This window comes from Rousettus aegyptiacus, unplaced genomic scaffold (assembly GCF_014176215.1).
Source record: "Rousettus aegyptiacus isolate mRouAeg1 unplaced genomic scaffold, mRouAeg1.p scaffold_m13_p_1, whole genome shotgun sequence".
NCBI classification, from domain to species: Eukaryota; Metazoa; Chordata; class Mammalia; order Chiroptera; family Pteropodidae; genus Rousettus; species Rousettus aegyptiacus.
Genome location: NW_023416284.1, coordinates 69,294,576 through 69,318,284, shown reverse-complemented (window position 1 = coordinate 69,318,284; position 23,709 = coordinate 69,294,576). Strand labels below are relative to the sequence as shown.

General features: G+C 33.6%; 1 protein-coding gene across 3 annotated transcripts in view; it reads left to right on the top strand.

Annotated features, from left to right (window-relative positions):
- The window catches only part of CDKAL1 (CDK5 regulatory subunit associated protein 1 like 1), a 626,461-nt gene that overhangs the window by 155,517 nt on the left and 447,235 nt on the right, over positions 1-23,709 (top strand). For all 3 annotated transcript variants that reach the window (XM_036229008.1, XM_036229005.1, XM_036229004.1), the window contains exon 7: positions 7,713-7,761. In XM_036229008.1, coding sequence (XP_036084901.1) covers positions 7,713-7,761 — 49 coding nt within the window. The remainder of the gene's footprint in view (positions 1-7,712; positions 7,762-23,709) is intronic.

Below are 23,709 nucleotides of genomic sequence, written 5' to 3'. Positions count from 1 at the left end.
AGCTTGGAGGAAAAAAAATTAGGGAAATTTTTAGAGAGAAAAATATTTTTATAAAGAAGTCAGTACTGAACTTTAACTTGTAAGATGCTGATTATTAGATCAAACTTTTATGGTAAAAATGAAAAATTTGAACATATATTTGATGGAAAGGCTTTTTATATATGTAGTTCTTAACAGAGCTAAAAAGACATTTTTTTCTTCTAAAGATTGATAAGAGTTTTTAGGTGCTTTTAAAGTTTTGATCTGGTACTTTTTAAACAATGATAATGACAGGTTGTCCTCATTTACTTATATACAGCCAAAATGAAGAGAGCTAATGAGAAAGTTCCTCTGTGTTTGTGTATATCTGTAATGTAGATACACTCTCTGATCCTGAAAGGATTTGAGATGTTTTGGGGTAAAACCAAGGAATAGTAAAACTTCATCCAGATTTATATAAGTGTAAAAAGACTCAAAACCGACTAACAGAGAAATGTGGATAAAGAATAGTCTTTGCACATTTTCCATAGGATTAGTCCAAGCAATGCTATTATAATTGTTCTTTTAACGTTCCATTGACTTACTTTTGCAAGTAGAATAAAATCTAAACTACATAGCATGAGCTATGAGATCTCACATAATCTTCCTCTAATGATTTGACCTCATCTCCTATCACTCTGCCCCTCATTCACTATCATTTTTGTCTCTTAGCCATTTTATGTACTCTTCCCTATAGGTTCACATTATGCTTATGTGTTATTATTTGGGTCCCTGGATTAATGCTACCTATTCAGAGGTTTACCTGGACCACTGTAGCAAAATTGCTCTCTCTACCTACTTTCACTGTCAGATTTTATTTTCTTCATAGCATCTATTATGGTAGGAAATGGACAGTTTCAGTTGTTTACACGTTTGTTACCCCCAATTAAAATATAAGGCCTGTGAAGGAGAGACTTGATATTTTTCACTGCTTTATTCCCAGTCCAAGTACAGTATGCATAGTGCTTTGTTGGTGCTTAATAGATATTTGTTAAGCGAATGCATGCATGCCAGTGGTGATTTGTGGGGGAGAGCTGGGGGAATAGTTATTGCCTGGGTCTGTTGAAAGAACAAGTTCAGTTAGATAGCACTGCGTGATCATTTAATAATGGCCTTCTTGTGTATAGGAAAAGGGAAATTCATGAAATGTTCCATCTGTGTGCCAATCCTACACAAGAGCTGCTGGGAATACTTGGCAAGAATTTAGCTGGATATCCTTGTGCTTCAGTTACCTCAGCCTCAGAAATAATGGTAATATCTATAACCTAGAAATATTGTGAGAATTAAATGTGATAGTGCGTGTGATGTGTTAGCACAGAGCCTGGGACATAGTCATTTCTCAAGAAATGCTAGCTATCGCAGTGTTATTACCAGTCATTAACTTTTAGCTGTTCATGAAAAAGATACTTCAAATGCGTACTAAAGCAGAACTTCTGACAGCGGAATATTATCAGCTTGCTCCCTTACTGGCCTTTTCTCAGACTTGGCAAAATTATATTTGAGGTATATATTAGTTTCCTAGGACTGCCATAAAAAATTACCATAGACTGGGTGGCTATCTTAGCTCTACTCTAAACCTCTACTTTCCAGTAGAGGGGAATTATTTAAATTAATTATAATTAAACTTCAGTTCCTCAGTCACAGTAGCTACATTTCAAGTATGCAATAACTAAATGTGGCTACCATGTTGGACAGCACAGCATATAAACATTTCCATCACTGTAGAATGTTCTATTGGATAGCACTGCTCTAAACAATTAGGAAATTTCAGAATAGCACTTTGCTTTAGGTACCTTCATATAGGTTTGTTTCTTCAATATATGTTTAGCTATAAACTTGAAGTAGTTCATAATAGCTGAATAAAATATTTTTATGGATTTCTTTTAAAAGTTCTGCAGCAGAGTGACTCATTAATGTTATTTATGAATTGTTTATTCATCAACTTCTTTCTTCATTGTCGAGAACATATGGAGTCAGTAATAGAACATACTGCATGTGTTTTTCTGTATATTTATAACTAAGTGCCTGAAGGACACAAGATACTGTTTTATTTATTTTACTTGAATTATATGCCAGAGACTAAGCTCTTGTGTATTCAGGGATACAATTTATAGTATTAATTAAGAACAGCTTTTCTTTTCTCCTCAGAATGACTTCAATATATTTTTCCTTACTGTATGTGAATCTTGAGTTTCTTTTCTTACTCATAATTGTTCTTTTTTCTCTTCTTGCCTCCCATCCCATGCTTTTTTATTTGCCTCCTAACTTCTCCCTTTTCCATTTAACTTCCCCTCCTCTGACTCTTCTCTCCCTTTCTGTCTCTTCTTTTTTCTACCCTACCCCACCACTTCCTCCAATCTCTTCCAAAAATGAAAATGATACCATATTCTCATTAAGTCATTTAATGAATTTCTCCCCTGCTTTTTTGGTAATCAAATACTTTTTTTCTTCAAGTTCGATAGACCCTTCTTTTTAAAGTTTTGAGCTCCCTCACATCACCCAGTGATTAAATTTATCACCTGCAAGCAATATCTATTTTTCTACTATAATAGCAAGTGTAATCATTTTTTAAATTGGAGGATATATTTTCAGCTGTCTACATTTAAGCAAATTTTATGTGACCATCAGGTGAAAGAAAATCTCTGTTTTCAACACCCACATATACATAATTGTCTTTTGACAATTTACACTCATAGAAAAGCTTCATGTGAATATGAATATGGGTTGCATATACCTGTAACCCAGATTCCCCAAATGTAAATATTTAAACAAATCTGCAAATCTTTCTCTCTATATATATACATTTTTTCTGATCTTTTAGAGAGTAAGATGAAAACATGATACCACATAACTTCTAAATATCCCTATATTTCAAAAACAAAGACATTCTCTTACAAAAATAAAGACAAAAAGGTATTCTTTTACATCACTGTAGAACAATCATAATAATCAGGAAATAATGATACAATACAATAATAATGATACAATAGTGTACAGACCTTATTCATATATTGCCAATTGTCCCAATAATGTCTTTTATAAGAAAAGACCCCAGATCCAAAGTTGCATTCAGCTGTCAGGTCTCTTTAGTCTCTTTTAATTTGGAACATTGCAGTTTTTCCTTGAGTTTTGTGACCTCGATTTGACATTAGATCTTTTGACTACTACTAACACATTGTTTTTGCCTTAATAACAGCCTTTTTTTTTTGAGGTATAATTCACACACCATACAGTTCTCCCACTTCATATATGTAATTCAGTGTTTTTTAGTATATTCACAGAGTTAAGCGACCATCACCACAGTCAACTTTAAAATATTTTCATCACTCTAAAAAGAACCCAATACTTCTTATTAGTTTTTCTTATTTCTTTCACCGCCAATCTATAGGCAAATTACTAATCTACTTTGTTTCTGAAGATTTTCCTATTTTGGCCATTTATTATATATGGAATCATAATATTTGACTTATTTTTTTTTCTTTCACTTAGCGTGTTGTAGCGTATATCAATATTTCATTCCCTTTTATGCTGAAATGATATTTCATTGTATGAATATGCCACCTTTTGTTTATTTTTAAGTTGCTGGGACTTTGGTTGTTTCTACCTTTTACCTGTTACGAACAATGCTGCATGAACATTCATCTACAAGTTTTTATGTGGGCACATGTTTTCCTTTCTCTTGAACATATATCTAGGATGAGAGTTCTTGGATTGTATGGTAACTCTGTGTTTAATCGTTTGAAGATCTGCCAGATCATTTTCCATAGCAACTGCACGCTTTGCTACATTTCCGTTAGTAGTGTATGAGGGTTTCAGTTTCTCCATATCCTCGCCCACCTTGTCGTTATATGTCTTCTCCATTATAGCCATCCTAGTGGGTATGAAGTAGCATCTCATTATGGTAAATATAACTTAAAATTTATTATTTTAACCAATTTTAAGTGTATTGTTCACTGGCATTAAGTACATTTACACCGTTGTACAACCATCACCACCATCCATCTCCTGAAAGTTTTTCTAAACTGAAAATCTATGAACTTTAAACAGTAACTCTCTGTTTCTATATTGTGGTTTTGATTGGCATAGCCTGGTTGGCTAACAATGTTGAACATCTCTTCATGTGCTTCTTGGCCATTTGTATATCTTCCTTGGAGAAGTATCTATTCAGATCTTTTGCCCATTTTTAAATGGCTTATTTATCGTTGTATTATTGAGTTGTAGGAGTTCTTTATATATTGTAGGTACAAGTCTCTTCAGATTTATGATGTGCAAAATTTTTTTTATTTTCTATGGTGCAACTTTCTTGGTGGTGTCCTTTGATGTACCAGGTTTTCATTTTGATGATGTCTAGTTTATCTTTTTTATTGCTGTTGTTGCTCATGTTTTTGGTGTAATGTCTAAGAAAGCATTGTCTAATCCATTGTCATCTCTTGCCTTCCTCCCTCTGTCTTTCCACTTTCTTTTTGATTTCTTCCCTCTTTCCCCCAATCTCCAGACACTTCATTTCTCAATTCTGTCTCTACTTCTGACTTATTCTCCAAGCTTCATCTTATCCAAAATACATAATTAATTCCTTTTCTTTATATCTTTTAAGTCCATCCTATACTTTCAGTGCTTTTCTCTCCAGCCCTTTGAACCATGCCTGTATATGTTAGATGTTCAGTAAGTGATGAGCGAATAAATGAATGAATGAATGATGGAATGAGCAAACCTTGTATCAGTTTATTTATGTGTTTGGCTCTTAAACAAGAGTTGCTGGCCCTAAGAGAAATTATAGTTGTACATAGAATCATTTTTAAAAATTTGTTGTCTCTAATTTCAATTGATATATCAGTACTGCCTAGCAATTTTTACATGTCCTTAGTCATTCATATTTTTAAAAACAGATGTTTAAACATTTTTAAAAATAGGTATTTTAAACATTCACTTTGCTCTTATTTAACAGTATACTTTTTTTTTACTCAGAGCATAGCTTAGCATTCTCTGTGACTTCAGTGAGAGTACTAGCCAGCATCTGTTCCCATACTTTTCTTATAACCCTTTTGTTTCAGAAGAAGACAACTTGGTCCCACTCCTATTCAAGGCTTGTGTCTCTGCTTGTGTTTTGGATCTTACCATCCCCACCTCCTGAAGGAACTTGCTGTCAGTTATTTCTTCTATCTTCAGTACTGCTACTGCATTTCTCCCAAGATGTAAATCTGCACCCCTCCTCCACAATAAATAAGTAAAATAAAAGGATTAACTACATTAACCTAAACCAAAACATACACTCAGTTTCTCCTTTCTCTTTCTATCCAGCTTTTTGGAACAGTAGTCTATATTAGCTGTCACCATTTTCTTTCTTTTTCGATTACAGATGACATACAATATTGTTAGTTTCAGGTGTATAACATAGTGATTAGACATTTATAGAACTTAAGAAATAATCACCCTACCAGTTTCTTATTTAAGATACATTACTACTAAGCTCCCCACTTCCCCTAAGTTCTTTGACCCTCCCATTGTTGATTCAGGCACACCCATTTTAGTTTTAATGTTACTTGCTTTCTTTGTAGCATTCAGCACTGTTGGTTGCTTCTTCCTCTTTGAACTTTTTGTTATCCTGGCTTTGATCACATTTTTTAAGGAAGCCATACGGGCTCTTTTAATAAAATCAGAACCTAATGCTTCTGGTCATTTAAGTAGACACACCTCCTGTTAGATAGGATGTTTGGGACTAAAGATTCAACATTCTCTGAGATTTACTTTGTCTTCTACAATTTCTCAATAATTATTGCTACTGCTACCATGATGCTGGGCTCAGTGAGTGGTCAGAGGCAGAGCTGGATTCAAACGTATTCTCTTAAACCTTTCCTTATTTCCTGTAAGACACTGAAGCCAAATGAATATTTTAAAGAGATTTGCAATTGGATTTTCGATAAAGTTTTTAAATAAAGGTTCTTTTTGTCTCAGTTGAGTTAATTGCAACATTGTTATAAAATAATGAAAGATTAGAGATAGCATAAAGGTCCATTAATAGTGGAATGGATAAATGTGTAACAGTATATCTATACAGAAGATACTGGGCAGCTAGTAAAATGAATGAAGTAGGCCTAAATGTATTGATGGTGTATAGAAAACAAATCAAAGTGTAGCTTTTATTGTCCTCTACCTCATAATTTGTTAAAAAAACAAACAAAAAAAACAAAAAAACTACAGAACTACTTTATCCCCCCCCCCCCATGGTTTCACTTGCTGCAGTTTCAATTATTCATAGTTAGCTACAGTGTGAAAATATTAAGTGGAAGTTTCCAGAAATAGTTTGTAAGTTTTAAATTGTGTGCTCTTCTGAGTAACATGATGAAATCTCATGCCATCCTACACTGTCCTTTTCCATCCCCTCTGGGACTTCGAATCATCACTTTGTTTGGTGTATCCAATCTGTTTATGCTGTCTGCCCATTAGTCATTTGGTAGCCATCTCTGTTATCAGATTGATTATCAGAGAAAGAGACCACATTTCCATAACTTTTATTATGCTGTCTTGTTATAATTGTTCTATTTTATAAGTTATTGTTGTTGATCTCTTACCATGCCTAATATATAAATTAAACTTTATCATAGGTGTTTGTGTATAGGGAAAAACATATAGGGCTTGGTATTATCTGTGGATAGGTACTATTTGGGGTTTCGGGTATCCACTGGGGGTCTTGGAATGTATCTCTCATGGGTAAGGGGGAACTACTTAATGTCTAACACTGAAAAATGCCTCTCCTCATCGAACTATTATGAGTGATTTCATCTGAAGAGTGGCGGTGGAGGATGTTATGGGTTACTTTATTTCCACTTTATATTTTTATTTTGTTTGAATTTTTTTCAGTGAACATGTATTTCTTTTGTAATAAAACAATGATGACTTGAAGATGTTTAAAGTAGAAATAATATCAGTTTATGACCTATTCTTTCTTTCTCTGTTCCATTAGCTGCTTAGACTACAATCTTTGCTTTTTTTCCTTTTCCTTCTGAACTCCAACCACTCTAGCTCTGTCTCCTTAGTGGGCTTCTTATAACCTAATCCTATTTATCCCTCAAGAATCACCTTTGATTCTCTGAGAAGCATTCCTGGATCACTCAGTCATATTTTATTACCTTTCCTTTGTGATCCCATGACACCCTAGGAAATCTTCCTTAGTCACTGGTGTCTAAGGCAGGAGCTGTTATTATTTGACTTTGTAGTCCGTGGAACTGAGCATAGTACCCAGCACACGGTAGAAATTTATTAAAAGGGTTTTCATTGTTAATAAAGCATAGAATTTGGGGTACATCTCCTTAATATTAGCATGTCCTTTTGTGTAGGTTATCATTTTATGCCATTTTTCTTGAAGTTCTGTGTGAAGAGACGTGTTTTAATTAAACTTCAGTTTAAATCTCAGAATGTTTTGAGTTTATGTTGATGAGCTCTCCTAACAGAACTCCAGGCAGTTTATTTAAATGTAATATTTTATCACTTGTTGTTAGAGGACAGGAGAGTGTCTAATTTCATACTTTATTTGATATAAAACATTAATGTAGAATATTTTTATAATATCTCCAAATGCATTAATTAAAGAAAACCTACATTTGTGTGCTTAGAAAATGTGTGACATTGTCTCAAGCAGAAGGATAAACACAAATTAATGTTTCTTTGTGTAAATTGCTCGTTTGTTTTCTTTTCAGGTTCAACAGATAGATCGTGTAGTGGAAGTTGTGGAGGAAACGATTAAAGGTAATTGTTGAAAGTGAGATAAGCAGAAGTATATATTGTTTGAACTATATTATAAAAAATATTACTTAGTTAACATTTCTTGGGCATCTTTTTTTTTCTTTTTACACCTACAGCACCTGGTATTCCTGTTATTGGTCATCTTTATGAAATTTTTGTTCTAGATATAAAACAGCATTTTGTCCATGATTGCTTCATGCATTGACTGATCTTATATAGGAAGCATATATTTGATTAGCTTATAGATGAGTCAGTTCATAGCTGTCTTTTTTATCTTTTATTTTTGTCTAAAATAGATTTAATTTAAATCTCAGATCAGGAACAGAGAATTTAATCAGTCTTGAAATAAAGAAATGATGTCATCTGTGGTTTTTTCAGTTTTATTGAGATAAAATTGACATTTGCATATTTTCATATCACAATTAATTGCAGTTTTCCCTTTTAAAAGTACTTTTAAATACTTTTTAAAGTCATATTCAATTTTAATACCTCTTCAAGATGTAATTTTTAGTTACACCAGAAAATAGAATTTTGCTTTGCTTGTTTCATTAGCCAGTGTTCTTTGAAACAGATTCTTATAGATGTCATTGAGAAATAAGCCATCATTAATTCTGTATTTTAATTTTTAAATATTTATAGTTTATTTTTCCTTGTAGGTTAGCACAAATGAAAACCATTAATATGATTTTGAAATATTAAGTTAAATAAATTGAGGGCCTCACTTAAAAGTTTAACTATTTTGTTATAAATGAGAAATGTTTTTTTATTTTATTTTTTTTAAGAAAAACAAATGACAACTTCTGCCAAATTGAGATTTTAACCACATACTTTTACTACTGGCTTGTATCTACTGCCTTTCATATGCTGTAATAAATGCTCATTAATTTTAAATCTTTCATTTATTAGAGATTGATGACCACAGAATATGAGACTGAGACTATACCTTAACCTTTTTTTTGAAAATTTAAAACAAAGTAAAATATCATGATTAAAATGTTGAGCAGTGATAATTTTGAAATTTTTGTTCAAATTATACCCATCTTGGAGAATTCAGAAATACTAGCATTTATTGTGCACTTACAGTGCGACAGGCACTATGCTAAATACTTCACATGGCTTAAGTATTTAATCTTCACCACAGTACTGTGAAATGAATATAAACATTATCCTCATTTTTCAGATGAGGAAGTTGAAACACAAGGTCACACAGTAAGTGGCAGAGTGCCTGTGCTCTTAAGTTTGACACTACGTTCACACTATGCTGTGACTTCTCTGCTCTCTCCCAGTTGAGAATCACTGCCTTAGTGGTTGTTTGGTTATGCTTCTTAAAGCCGTGCTTCAGGATGCTTGAGGATATTGTTGCCTTATGTATCTTCTGTTTGAGTACTAGGTATATACTGGCCACTCAATAATTTTTTAAAGAAATTAATGGTAGTGAAGCTAACAGGAGGAAATCTAGGTGAACTTGGGTATGGCAATGACTTTTTAGATGAAACAAAGACATGATTCATGAAAAATGATTGACGAGCTGGACTTCATTAAAATTAAAACCTTCTCTACAAAAGATACTGTAGTACTATACACATATTATAATGGCCAAAATACAAAACACTGACAACACCAAATACTGGAGAGGGCGTGGAGCAACAGGAACACTCATTCATCGTTGGAGGGAGTGCAAAATGGTACAGTCATTTTGGAAGATAGTTTGGCAGTTTTTTACACAAGTAAACATAGTCTTTCCATATTATTCAGCAGTTGCACTCCTTGGTGTTTATTCAAAGGAATTGACAACATGTCCACACAAAAACATGAACATGGATGTTTATAGAGTTTTATTCATAATTGCAAAAATGTGGAAGCAAACAACATGTCCTTCAGCAGCTGGATAAACTGTGGTAATTCCAGATAGTGGAATATTAGTACTGAAAAGAAATGAGCTTGGAAGCCATGAAAAGATCTGGAGGAAACTTACAAGTAAATTACTAAGTGAAAAGGTATAAGAAGTTTGTATAGTCTATAATTCCAACCATATAACATTCTAGAAAAAGTAAAATTAAGGTGACTATAAAAAGATCAGTGGTTACTAGTGGTTATTGAGGGAAGAGAAAGAGTATGATACTATTCTGTATGATACTGTATTGGTGGGTACATGTCATTACACATTTGTCAAAACCCATAGAATATACAACACGATGAATATGAATGGTGATGTAAGCTGTGGGCTTTGGGTGATATAGATGTATCAGTTTAGGTTCATTGATTATGACAAATGTACCATCCTGGTGGGGGATGTTGATAATGGGAGGGCTGTGTGTATGTGGTGGGGAAAGGAGGAAAATCTATACTTGTGGGAAATCTATACTTTCTGCTCGATTTTGCTGTGAACCTAAAGCTGCTCTAGAAAATAGTCTATTAAAAATGATGAATAATTATGCTCAGAAGGTTGCCAAAAGGCTTGTAGAGATATAATTTTTATAGAAAATTATAGAAAGTAAAGGTAAACTATTTTTCTATATTCTTAATACTTCTGACACCAAATGTAGAGGTTTTCTACACCAAGTAGTTCCGATACTAACTACCCAGGGTTAGTGCAGATGTCATTGATTAAGGAAGGGCTCAGTCTCACAAGACTGCCCACTACTTCAGATGCCAATTGCAAATCCAGATTGTCATCAGACAGACTAGCGCCCTTCTCAGATTTTATGATTTGCTGGAACAGCTTATAGAACTCAGGAAAGCCCTTTACTTACTATTACCGGTTTATTATAAAGGAACATCCAAGTAGAAGAAATGCATAGGGCAGAGTATGTGGAAAGAGACACAAAGCTTCCATGCCCTCTCTGGATGTGCCACTCTCCCAGCACCTCGATGCTTTTAACAACTTGGGAGCTCTTCAAACCCCATCACTTAGGGTTTTTCTGGAGGCTCCATTACATAGGTGTGATTGATTAAATCATTGGCCATTGATGATTGAACTTAATCTAGCCCCTCTCTACTCCCTGGAGGTTGGGGAGCAGGGCTGAAAGTTTCAACCCTCTAATCATCTGGTCGGCTCCTCTGGTTACCATTTCCATCCTCTAAGGTTTTCCTCATTAGCATAAACTCAAATATGGTTGAAAGGGGTGTATTATAAATGACAACTACAACAAAAAATGCTCCACTCCTGCCTATCACTCAGGAAACGGAGTTTTAGAAACTATATCAGGAACTGGGGATGAAGACCAAATATATATTTTTTATATGTCACAACATCACAGAAGCCCTGTATCTCCATGGTTGGGTTAATTAGGGAGGGCTTCTCACTGAGGAGTTTTGGATTTATTAGAGAGATTGCAGTTGGATTTAATTCTAAGAGTATGCAGCAAGAAGTGAGTTGAAGTTGATGGGGACGTTCATTGGCAGGTCTGGTTTGAGGGTAGGAAGGCTGGTGAATTAAGTCTTGGTAATGCAACAAGAGAATTTTAGAGATGGAAGGAACGTTGTAGGTGTCCTTAGTTTGCAGATGAGGAAGCTGAGCTAGGAAGGGGTTAAGTGACTCATCTGGGATCTCTTGATTAATCTCAGAGCAAGGCTTGGCAGTGAACTTCTGTTCTTTGCTTTCTAATACCAATACTTCGTCTAGATAGCATAAGTTAGCGAAATAATGTGCTTTTTGTAACATTTACCAGTTGTTTGTTGTCTTTCAGTAGGTTACTTTTCAAAGGCTCAATTTAAAATGAAGAGGATTAAATGGATAAGACTTTTGAGATACATAGACTATAACTAGGAGATCAATTCATATCATTGTTTCTTACTATCTCCTTAATACTCATACTGCTGGAATAATCTAATTGACCTTTGCTACCGGTGCCTTTCCTTTCAATTTCACTATATACTACTACCATTATTCTCAGATTATTTTTATGTCCTGCATATGTGCCTTTAGTGGTTGCCTGATACCTACCAAATTGATTTGGGACTTCTTGGTGTGATCTTAATTATCGTCTACTCCAGTCTGCCATTTCAATTTTTCTTCCTTTAATTCCATACATATACCTTTTGCTCCAACCAGTTGTGCTATTTGTTGTTTCTCCTGTGTCATTTGCAGTCTGCTTCACATTTATTTTAGGGCCCTGTACAAATGTGGATAAGTTCTTTTTGCCTCTCAGGATCCATGCTTCACCCTTTTCCACCTGATCTGTGTTCATGGAGGCTGACCTGTGTGAATTGCATCAGTAGGCCCTTGCTATCTGGCATCTGGTTTGGTTTAGCCCATTGCAGGTGAGAGGTGTGACTTGAGCCTGAGATAGGAGTATTTGTTCCCTTCCTGCTCATCCTGGATTGGTTGTTTCTCTCACCCAAAGGACATAGCTTCTGACAGGTGGCTCCTTTTATTTATATTTCTCTCTAAGTTCCTGTAACTGTTCCTTTCCTTTGATTTTTCAGGCCTGGGGGTGAAAACAGCACCCCATTGTTGCTAGCCTTAGAATACTGCATTGTCTCTTGTTGGTTTTCCTAACCTTGCCAAACTTTAGTAAATAGTCCCTTTATTAAAATCTCTTTAATTATGCAGTGTGCCATCTGCCGTGCTGGGGCCCTGACTGATAAATGCTCTGTGGAGAAGCAAGGCTCTGCCCAAAAGGGCCAGATGGAATACAGCCTGACAAGAGGATTTTGCCATAACTGTCTTGTTTCCATATTTGATTTCTTTTGGGCTCTCTTCACATGTCTTTCTTGAGCAGGGTTTGGACTTACAGCCTCTGCTATAGCCTGTTTGCATTCTTCTTATTATTCCCTATGCTATTCCAAGTATTGGTTTAAAAAATGTATTAATAAGGTACATTGATGCTGAAAACATTTAAATCTCTCATAATTAACATAAAAATGTTCCATTTGTCTCTGTCTTAGTTGGAACAAAATGGAAAATTGCAGGTTGTTTAGAATGAATCCTCACTATTTTCAATAATAGCCTGAAAATTCCATCCATTTACAGCATTTGTTTTAGGAGAGACCAGGTTATTATGAATTTAGAATTTTCTTCTGTATCATCTTAATAATTCAACAAGATATGTAACTGAATCTAAAGGAAGAAATAGTGTCTGAACGATTTATGTTCATTTCTTTTTTAAAAAAATACTAATATTGACCCTAGTCATGGTTTACATGGTCATTAAAACTTTTATTTGTATGAAAGCTCTACAGGGAATATACATCTGTATTTCTTCTGATTATGTGTACATCAAGTACTCAGAACAAAAAATATTTTAAAAATTCCATGTAAAAGATAGGCTAACTGGATAATTTAAGAAATAATTGCAAGTAGGTATTGCCTATCAAAATTAGAAAAATATTTTTACTGTTGTTATATTTTTTCACCAGTCAACCTCTAATAAAAGAGGCCTGTATTGTTATTAATATGTTTGCTGGTATTTCGTTCAATCTGATTCCAAATGCCTCCAGTGTTGGTAATTCAAGACTTTCCCAATATGGTATGATCTGTAAATTTAATTGATTTTCTGTTTCCCCTAACTTCTCAGTAATTGATGCGATCTTGGATTAGATTGGCCTAAATTCCCAGGGTACTTCACCAAACAGCTTTCTTATTTAACACATTGCTATTAATCTTCACTCTGTCAGATTTTGTACTTTGCATTTGATGCTAATTCAGAGCATAAACTCTTTGTAAATTGAGACTGGAAGGCAGAACTATCGAGTGTGGTTTTATCAGTGTTAATGATTGAGGAACTGCCTTGTAAAATCCAATGGAGATTTCCTTGAGGATGTTTTCTAGGTATAATGAATAAGTGAATTAAGCTTGGTTAAGGAGCCTTTTATATTTGTGACAGTATTATACTACAAAAGCTTTTTCAGTGTTTGTTTTCAATAAATAATTTGTTGATTTTCAAAATATGCTTTGAAAGGACACTTTTATGCATTCTCTTATGTAATTTCTGGTATAGATACAATAGGCTGAATATAATGGAAAAAGTTGTGCATTTGGTTTTACATAATGGGCATACTTCCTAGTTTCACTGGTATAATTAGGTAGGTGATAACTTCTACTTCCTAATAATCAAGGAGCAAGGGGTTTATTACTGTTATTTATTTTCAGCGAGTCTGTTTGTTTTATGTACTGTGTTAATATGTGGTTATAGTTTGGTAATTATTACATTTTGCCATCTTCTTAAATGTGTCAGTTTATGTCCTTTCTGTTCTCTTTCCTGTCTTTCCTCAGCTTTGGTTCCCCAAAATTAACAATGGGATTCTAACTTACTTGTCCTCTATGCATCCAGATATGTTATTTCTAGAATGAACTTTTATTTACTGTACCTCTCTTAGATTGCATTTTTCAAAACATAATATTTTTAGAAATAGGAATAGACAAATTTCTTTGTGATCCCAAACAGTGAAGTTCTGCTATAGGACTTTATGTTGATTTTTTACATCATTTTATTCTATACCTTGGTTTGGAATAGTAGCTGGAAAGGACTGTCTCTTAGAGAATCCACCATGTCATGTCATGTCATGTCTGTATTTCTTTGACTTCATAACTTTATTAGCCAAATTTTCAGTTCCGTTTTCAGCCGCACACATACTGAACAGCAGCAATATTCTTTATCTTCTACAAAAGTGTCTTCCATAAACCTTGTAAATGGTCATCATGTTTACTTTTTTTTTTTAATGAAAGTAGTTAATTTTAAGTTTGTCTAATATTTTTCAGCCATTAAAGCTTTAAAACTCAAATAAATGTTTAAATGTGTCCCCCAGGTGGATTCTGCTGCTTTATGATAGTTTCAGAATGGTTTTATATGTTTGTGGTTTGTCTTAAATTTAAGTACATTGCTTTAATGTGTTCATCACAAATATTTTATTTTCTATTTAAAGATGCTTTTCCTTATTATTGAAACCACCTTTTATTATTAACAGAATTTAATTATATGAAGACTTGGGTATTTCATTAACTTTTGATTTCTTCATTCTGAAGTGGGGATGAGGAGGGTACAGGGTACATAGTGTTGAATAGTTTCTTAGGTTGATGATCTTATTGTAGTTTTCACATAACACACTGTTATAATGGTCCACTGGTTTTGATTGTTTGAAACAGGAAAGGAAATTACTTTATGCTTGATCCTTTCAGGCTTCCCATGACCCAGTCCTACTGTTAGTGGTCCACTGATCTATCTGGTAAAGTAGCCCCATCCTTCCTTGTTTAAATATTAACAAGGACTTGCCTACTATGAAATTGGGCTTATACGTTAACTCTTGCAAATCTTGATTGTGCTTTGACAGACCTCATGAAGTTGAGACTACAGGTAGTGTTAAATTCTCTAAAAATATGTTATTGTAGTCTGAACTTTCGTGAAAACTGTTAATGTAAAACATTTATAAAGTTTGAATATCCTGATTTTTAAGTTTGTATATTAATCATTTTCATCTGGTATTTGGTATTCTCAGATATAACAGTTCTGAGTCCTAGGGTTCTAATTTCTGTTTACTCAATAGGAGTTATTTAGTAAAAAATGCTAAGTCAGTCTTTTAGTCCTGTTTTGGAGCTCATACAGAAAAACATGTAGATTAATATCATTAAAAAACTTTACTTAAAAATAGAAAGATGTTTTCATACGATAATCTTCCTTTATTATGACTAACATTTAAGAGAATTGGTACTGTTTTTATGCTCTGCGTGCATATGATATATACTTTAGCATGCATCTGGAAAAGTTTTAATCTTCAAAGAATCTATTTTTGGTTAGTAAAATCTAATGAGAATAGTTGAGACTAAAAACTTAGAGAAAAATAATATTAGCAGCTTCATCACATTTTTCAAATAGAGGGTGAAGTTGTAGGTTCATCGAGGTATTTTCTGTTTTGGTTTGTCTGTTCTTAACACAGTAAATTGTATTATATTGGTAATTCTCCTTTAGTACTCTATAGCTAGGTTCCCTAAATATGGAAATACGAAGTGGAAACCAGGTTATGTTAGAGGTGCAATCTCTAGAACTTCAATAGATATAAAAAGTGAAATATACAGAAAAATTTTTGTCATCCTTGAAAAATTTATTTAAAAACAGGTATTTTATTTAACAGCAAATATTTTATTGTTAGTAAAATCATATATCACAGCCAAGTGATAAAATTGGTACATAGAGTAATTTGATGCCTCAGATGTGAGTACACAAAAAATTTCGACTGATTTTTTTTTTCTTGAAAAATGTGACAATTGGAAAAATTTACTCAGACCATTGTAGGATGTCAATTATTATGTGATACCATCAACTTTTTCTTAGAAAACCTAATATTGTTAGTGGCGTAGAGAAAGCATGCTGGATTGACTTTAACATTTTGTATCTAATGCTTGGAGAGGTACATCTTTTCTTTTGAAAGTTCATTCTGTAACACTCTACAAGCATATGACCACACACACACACACAGCCATTACTTCTGAGACTGAGAGAATAAATACCAATTTCATTTACTTATTAATTGAGGGAGGGAAAACTCATTTGCAGACTCTCCAGTTAGGATATCAACTATGAATAGAATTTTAAGAAGTTTATCAGTACTACCATTTTATAACAGCATACATTTTATTGAGTAATAAAGAAATAATAATTGAAATGTCCCTATAAAAGGTGATTTCTAACACATTAATTCTTCATTGTAACTCTGAAAATAAACTGCACTATTGCTTTAAGCTACACTGAAGTCTGCTACTGTAATGAGTAAGAATCCTGGGCTGTGAATGTGAAGGGCTATGTTGAAATACTTGTTCCCCTGCTAACAGAGTAATATTTAACATCCCACACAATCTCATTGGTTCTCAGTTTACTGAGTTGTAAATTGTATGAAATGGAAGGTCCCTTCAACTTAGAAATTCTAGGATTATTTGAGACCGCAATATAAAACCGAGTTTCAGAATTAGTGACATTTTGGATAGTGATCTCTAGCAAATGTTATTAGAATGTGACTTTTTTTTTTTTTTTTGCATTCTAATCTCCATATGGCATGTTTTACTTTTTCTTTTCCCTTGCCTTCCCATGTACAAAATGAAGTTGAAGATGTTTGTGGCAGATATACCATACAATTTTCTGTCATGTAGTTCTGTGTTCTCCAGTGAAGGAAGATCTCGAGGAAAACACTGACTCCTGTTCTCTGACTCCTGTACCTTTACCTTTACTTAACTTTTGGTTGTAATGCCATCCTGCATGGTGAAGGGTAGTGTACTTCCCCCAGTGTTGCTTAAGAGTTTTGTGCTTCTTTGAAGCTATTTTCATTTCTATCCTGGGGCATTTTTATTTTCAGGACATTGAGATGGGCAGTTTTAATCTTGGTCACTGGAGGAAAAGAAAGAAAAGAGGATTTAATGTAAGCTGAGAATGGTCACCCATAGTAGTGTATTTACTGAGAGAGGCCTGATGGCTGAAAGGGACTCTTAGCCGGAGAGGGAAGATGGCAGGGTGGTTTATCAGACCCTGGGGAAGCTGGAGGTTGGAAATTCTGCCATGTGGCCTCTCACTTAGATTCATTGCCTTTCAACCCCTGTTATAGCTGGGTAAGGATCATACCACTGATGTGTCCTGGATGGGAAAACAGCCATGGTTCTCCACCTTGGTCCTCTAGGCACATATACCACGATTTACCCAGGGTTACGTGCCATTCCTGTCACACTGCTCTGCTTTCTTCCTTTTCCCTCACATTCAGGAAATGGTATCAGATTGCAAGTGAGTGATTTAATAGGGATGACCTTGAATCTACTTTAACTTAGAAATTTAAAAATCATTTGCAAATTTATTATTATCAATGCAATTATTTGTGACCTATTTTCTAGTCCTCCAGAGCTTTAAAAATAAATGGATTCTGACTTTAACTTACAGTGTTTGAAAGTTTCGAAAGTCTCCTGGCCTTCTTTCTTTGGAGAAACGTCATTAGCTCTATAAGTCTTGATAGGATTACAGTTGCATTAATTATAGTAGCAACTGTAATTAACTTGTGTCTAGCTCTTTATAGCTTACCCCTTTCTTATACATTAATTCGTTTGTATTCCACAGGTACCTGGCATCACTGATTATACAGCTAGGCAACAGTGCACTATATAATTTGAAACCTAATCCTCTAATCTCATGTTCTTTACATTTGGTTAAGCTGCTTACCTTGAATGCAGGGAAGTGACAAAGCATGACCCATTTATTATTATTTCCTTTCCTCCTGCTTATTGTTTAAGATCACTGCTCACCCATTTCTAGTTCCTTTACATATTCACATTTCTTGTTTCCTCTTTGGTTTCTTTTCCCCCACCCCATCCTTTCTCTCAGTTTTACTTGCTGTTTAATTTTGTGTCAACCTAAAAACTTTTTTTGTAAGGAGCTAATAAATATTTGTTATATTTAAAAATAATTCCAAATAATTTACCTTGCTGTAAATGTGCTTAATTTAGGACATGAGGGAGTAAAAGTACTCCTTAAATGTGCAAGCAACCAGTAAAAAGTTAATCTAACCAATAAAAAGCTGAAGAAGATATTCTACAGAGAAAATTCTCTTGGATATGTTTTTTAAACGTAATTGAAAGTTTTAATGTGAAACTTTATATAGTTTTTACTGTCAAGTGGTTAGGTCAAGAAAATTCATCCACATTTTTTAAGGATATGGCTTGTGTTTTAAATCCTAGTTTTGTATTTAAGCCAGATAAATATTGAAGCTGTAACTAGAAGGATTTTGATAAAGATAACTTTCAGTCTTTAATATTTTATAGTCAACAATTAATGTAATTTTTAAAAATTAAGTTTAAAAAATAACGTTTGATCAGTCTTTTGCTTAGAAGTGAGAATGCATCTCAAATCCACATAGTTTTTACTTCATAAACTGTATTTAGAACCATTTTTACTTTCAAAGGTGCAGTTTTTCAGTTTATGCCTAATCTTAATAAATCTTTTGAGTGAAATCTGGTTTTAGCGATAGGCTGGTATTAAGAAGTGGAAAATGAACAACAAGCAGGAATCCTAGCAAAGAACTATGCGTGCTGTGTTAGTAGTAATGTGTCCAAATGTCTTGTGGGATATGTAGAGTCATGAATATCAATTGGGTCTTACTTGCTCAGCCTCCCACACTAGTATTGCCTCTCCTCGAAGCCTTTTCTGATCTTTCCCAGGAAAGTTGACTGCTCTCTCATGGTGTCCCATTGTTCTTAGAAACATTGATCAGACCACCAGTGACACTTCATTCCAGTTATTTGTTTACGAGTCTGCTTTCCTTGAGCCCTTAAGTGTCTTTAGGGAAGAAGTTATGTGGTGGTTCAGAACAGAATGTTTTTTTTTTTTTGAGGGGGGAGGATGGGGGGTATTTTGGGAGTCTTTATGTTGTAAGTAAATATATTGATAAAATTATATTTCATGCATTATTTTAAAGCTTATTTGTATGTGTAGCTCATCACTGAAGATGAAGTGAAACACAATAAGAACAGACAGGCATTTTTTAAGATCCATAAATGGAACAAACTCTTCAATTTTTCTCTGCTTCCCATCTCTCCTGTCACATTTTATGGTGGCTTCAAGTTGAATAATAACAGGAGGACATTTGCAATTTTCATTCGTGATTTAAAGTGGGAATTTGGGTTTCAGTTTTTAAAAGTTAAACATGACTTACAAATTTTTTTTTGGTTTGTGTTTTACTGTTATTTCTAGCAGCTTGAGTGCCATCTATTGTGAGGTCTGTTATCTCTGTTTTCATCACCTGGTGCAGTAATTTTGGGAATATAGGTTTGAGCATGAGCAATGATTAAGTTCTTTGTTGCTGCCTCGATGTTTTACATACTGAAACTGAAGCATACATAGCTTTATTGCTGTAAACACTAAAAAGCCTTTGAGCTATTTAAACAAATTCAGAACTTAAGAATGCCTATTGTAGCAAGACAGCCAATGACCTGAGGAGTTCTTTTAAGGATCTCTGTTAATTGATGTGGGACTGCTTTGACTTTTGAATATTATGATGTACACTTGATTTAGATTGTGAAAAATAAATTGGCAGCACACAATCTCTCTCCATTGTCATAAAAATTATATCCACTTACAAAAGACATAATTAAAACATTAAATGCTTATGGTAATTTGCCTCCAGAAGATATCTCCAGTAGGGTAAGAAGACATTTTGCTTATATGGATTATATGTATCCTTTGTTTAATATGATGACCTTAAAATCTTTGTCATTATTTGTTGTACCAGCAGTGCTGTGCAAATGGGAGTAAAAATCACCAACAAACATTTTCAACTTTACATCTTCCATAGTTTTGGATCATACATAAATTTCACGTCATTGTAGTGTAGGACTTTTGTGTGTGTGTGTGCAACAAGAGTTTTAATATTAAACCATCTTTAACTTCTAGAGATTTAAACTTTGTATTACGACCTTATTTAGTTTCCTTTCCAACCCACCAGCCTATCAGGTAAGGTGTGGGCTTCTTCATACTTTGTTAAATTCGTTAAATTTGTTAAACTTGTTAAATGCACACAGGTAACATCAGTACCTCAGTCGGCTCTCTTATACTTTGGTTCATGCTTTGAACTGTCTTTGTGGACAGTTGATTCTTAACATTCTTTTATTACTATCTTTTCTAAGTGTCGTTCTAGTTAATATTTAAATTCTTCATACGTGCTGAAATCTTAGTAGCTAAAATTGGTGCTGAAATTGTAGTGATCTTATATTTTTGAGTCAATTCTAACATTTTATGTAGTTTTCTAACCTACACTTGTGACAAAGCTGCTTCTAACATTTAACCCAATTTCTTTATTTTACTTTACTTCTTTTAAAATGAGACTATTTCAAGAGAGAGTTACAGTTTAGTGTGAATATCAGAGAGTATGCTTGCTTTCTTAAGAGGTGCCTGTATATGAGAAATGGCATTAAATGGAGGAGAGACAAACTTCTGGCTGTGTTTTTGTTTTCCTTTATAATTAAATAGTTAAGAACGCTGTGAAGGACATGTCAAGTAATAGCACCAAGCATTTCATAGAAAAACATTAATTGAGCATTTCTTTCTAATATTCTTTAAGAATATTCGAATTGACATGACTAAATTATTTAAGTGAGAATTGTTATCTGCAGTACATTTACTTTTTTTTTTTTGCTTGAATTTTCTGCCAGTCTTCTTTTGGCCTCTGCCCCTAGCTCCCAACATCATGTTGGATTGCTTTACTAGGAAGTTTTCCAGCAGGCCGACCCAGAGCTTAGGTTTCAGGCAGGTCTTCTCAATGTGTAGTTAACAGGACTCTGTTTGTGTGAAGTGAGAGCAGTTAGTAAGAAACCAAGAAAACTTGGCAAGAAACCTCTCTAGTGGTGGTGGAGGTGGGTGGTCACATATTAAGGAAACAATGAATGGCCATTAAAATCAGGCGGGAGGAATAAAGTATTGAAGGAAAGTCTGGCTGTTTATGGAGCCTTTAGAACAAAAAGAAATTAAAGGGGAAAAAAAAATAAACAATAGGAGATTGAGCTGCCAGATCACTGCTGCTTCTGTAATGTGTAATGATATTCTAAAGCTAATTTGTACAAACCACTTTAGCTTTGAGAACCAAAGGAGAGAAGATTGGTTTGTGTGTAGAAACTTAATTAATGAATATGTTTTTTGTAGATAGTTTTATTTCAGCCAATTAATATATGTGCTTATATTTTAGGGATTGGTTCTTTTCTGTTTGTGAATGACCGTTATAGTTGGCTTTCTGACAAGTTGACAGACTGGGCTTTCTATATGGGTGGGATGTTTTCCCTCAGCTCTAATAATGTTCAGTGCAATTAGCACTGTAGGATTTGGAAAAGGTTTTTTGCTCTTGAAGATCCATAAACAACATTGAATATTGATTCAACCAGTACAACAATTATTGTACAAAATGTTTTTTTAACATAGGTTTTTTTAAACATAGGTTTTTCAGTAATGCGAATTCACAAATATGCATATAATTGTGAATTATATTAAACAACTAGCTTTTGGTTCAAAATTTTATAATATATAATAATTTTAGCTAATGAAATGGTTTACTAACTTTCTTTAGTGGATTAGATTAAATATAAAACCCAGCACGGAATCAGAGTATTGTAGCTGGTTTATAAATAACTGCTGAAAGCCTCAGGCTTAAAATTAAATTTGTTTTAACAGGGCTGAATTTTTTGCGATACTTGTAAGTAACAACTTAGTTGTTTATTAAAGATAGTTAATAAACCCACTGCGAAACATTGGACTATTATTTAGAGGACATGAATGTGAATTTAAATTTAAAATGGAAACGATAAAAGATACCAGAAATACAATGTTAGAGTATGTCTCATTCTACATATTAGGCGATTTCTTTTTTCGTACTTGTATTATAATTACATATATATATTTCAGTCACTTTACATTTTTGTCACTATCTCCTCAGTGGTCTCATGTTATTATCAGTTGATCTGGTCACACTAAGCATCATTCTTCCCATCTGTTCTATTAATACTTCCTCCTTTAATTTCTTTTTATTTATGTGCAATTGGAATTATGTAAAAACTGATGTTTTCACTCTCGTTTTCTTTCAAACTTGTTGTCATGATTTTTTTCTTCCTCTCTTTCTCTTCAGTCTAGCCAAAAAGGGTGATGAAGTCTTCAGTAGTCACAAGATAAATCAGTATTCATTGAGGAAGCTTTCTTTTTCCATAACAGTGCTAGGCATCAGTGGTTAACCAGAAGGGATCAAACAAAGAAGCAATGTATGAGTGTGTAAATGTGGTCCTTGCTTCATAGTTCCTTTATAATACAGCATATTCATTTTCGGCATAAATTTGCTCCAAATTTTTTTTCTTTTACCTTTGATGTCTTTACTTTCTCGTCATGTTTCCCTGTTCTTCAGTCCTTGTTTTCTGACCATTGCTTCCCAAAGACACGCTTTCTTTAAGATGTCTCCTTCAGTTTTCTTCTTTATTCGATCAAATTTGTTTGTTTTAGATGGTGAAAGTATTGATAACTGCATATAATAGGTACTGATTTCCAATATATGGTCTACAGGTTTAAGGAGTTAATTTGAAACATTCTGTTTGAAAAAGAATTTTTACCTATTTATGTATTAAATTTATTGGGGTAACATTAGTTAATTACATTATAAAATTTTCAGGTATAACAAAGTTTTATCCTGTAATTGTTCTGTGGTTGAATTTCCTTCTTTTCATCTTTGGCCAGATATAATGAGGGACTTTTATGTTATTTTCTACTTTGTCTTTAAGTGTACTATATTTTCAATGAAAAAAAAAAGATTATTATTAGGTCTGTTGCTCATTAATGAATCATTGGATTAGAAAATAACTTATTATATCATCAGGCAGAGATACGTTCCTTTATTTGCATGTAGATAGTGAAGATGAATAATTTATCAAATGTTATTAGTACAGGCTGCATATTACTGAAGTCTCAGCAGGATATAATGAAATTTGTCTCATGCTAGTATGAAAAAAGCATGCCTTTGCATAGTCATTATTGAACTTTTGCCATATTTCAGAGAACTATTATGTTACTATGCCAGTCTTGCTCACCTCTTCATTAACTGGACTTCGGATTGAAGAGTTCAACTTATCTTGAAAATCTGTGAAATCTGGTATGCCAAATGGTTCCTTGACTCTAGCTATGTTTTTTCATCAGAGCAAGAATTTTCAGAATGAATGAAGTATGTAATGTGTTTTATTAAAGTGATTAGTGCAAAAAGGCTATGACTGATGGTTTTATTACTTCTGGTCATTGAAAGCTGTCTGTATAGGAGATGTTTAAGCAATATATCTGTCTGAAATGAGGAGGCAATGAAACATGTATATAATTGCTTAGAATCTTACATCTGTACCAATTAAGTATTTGAACTTATTTTAAATAATTGCTTTTTAAAAGGTGGCTTTGATTTGCTTGTGACATGATTGTATGAGGAGGTCAGGAAATCTAAGCAGTGATGAAGCTAGACAGTCAAAAACAA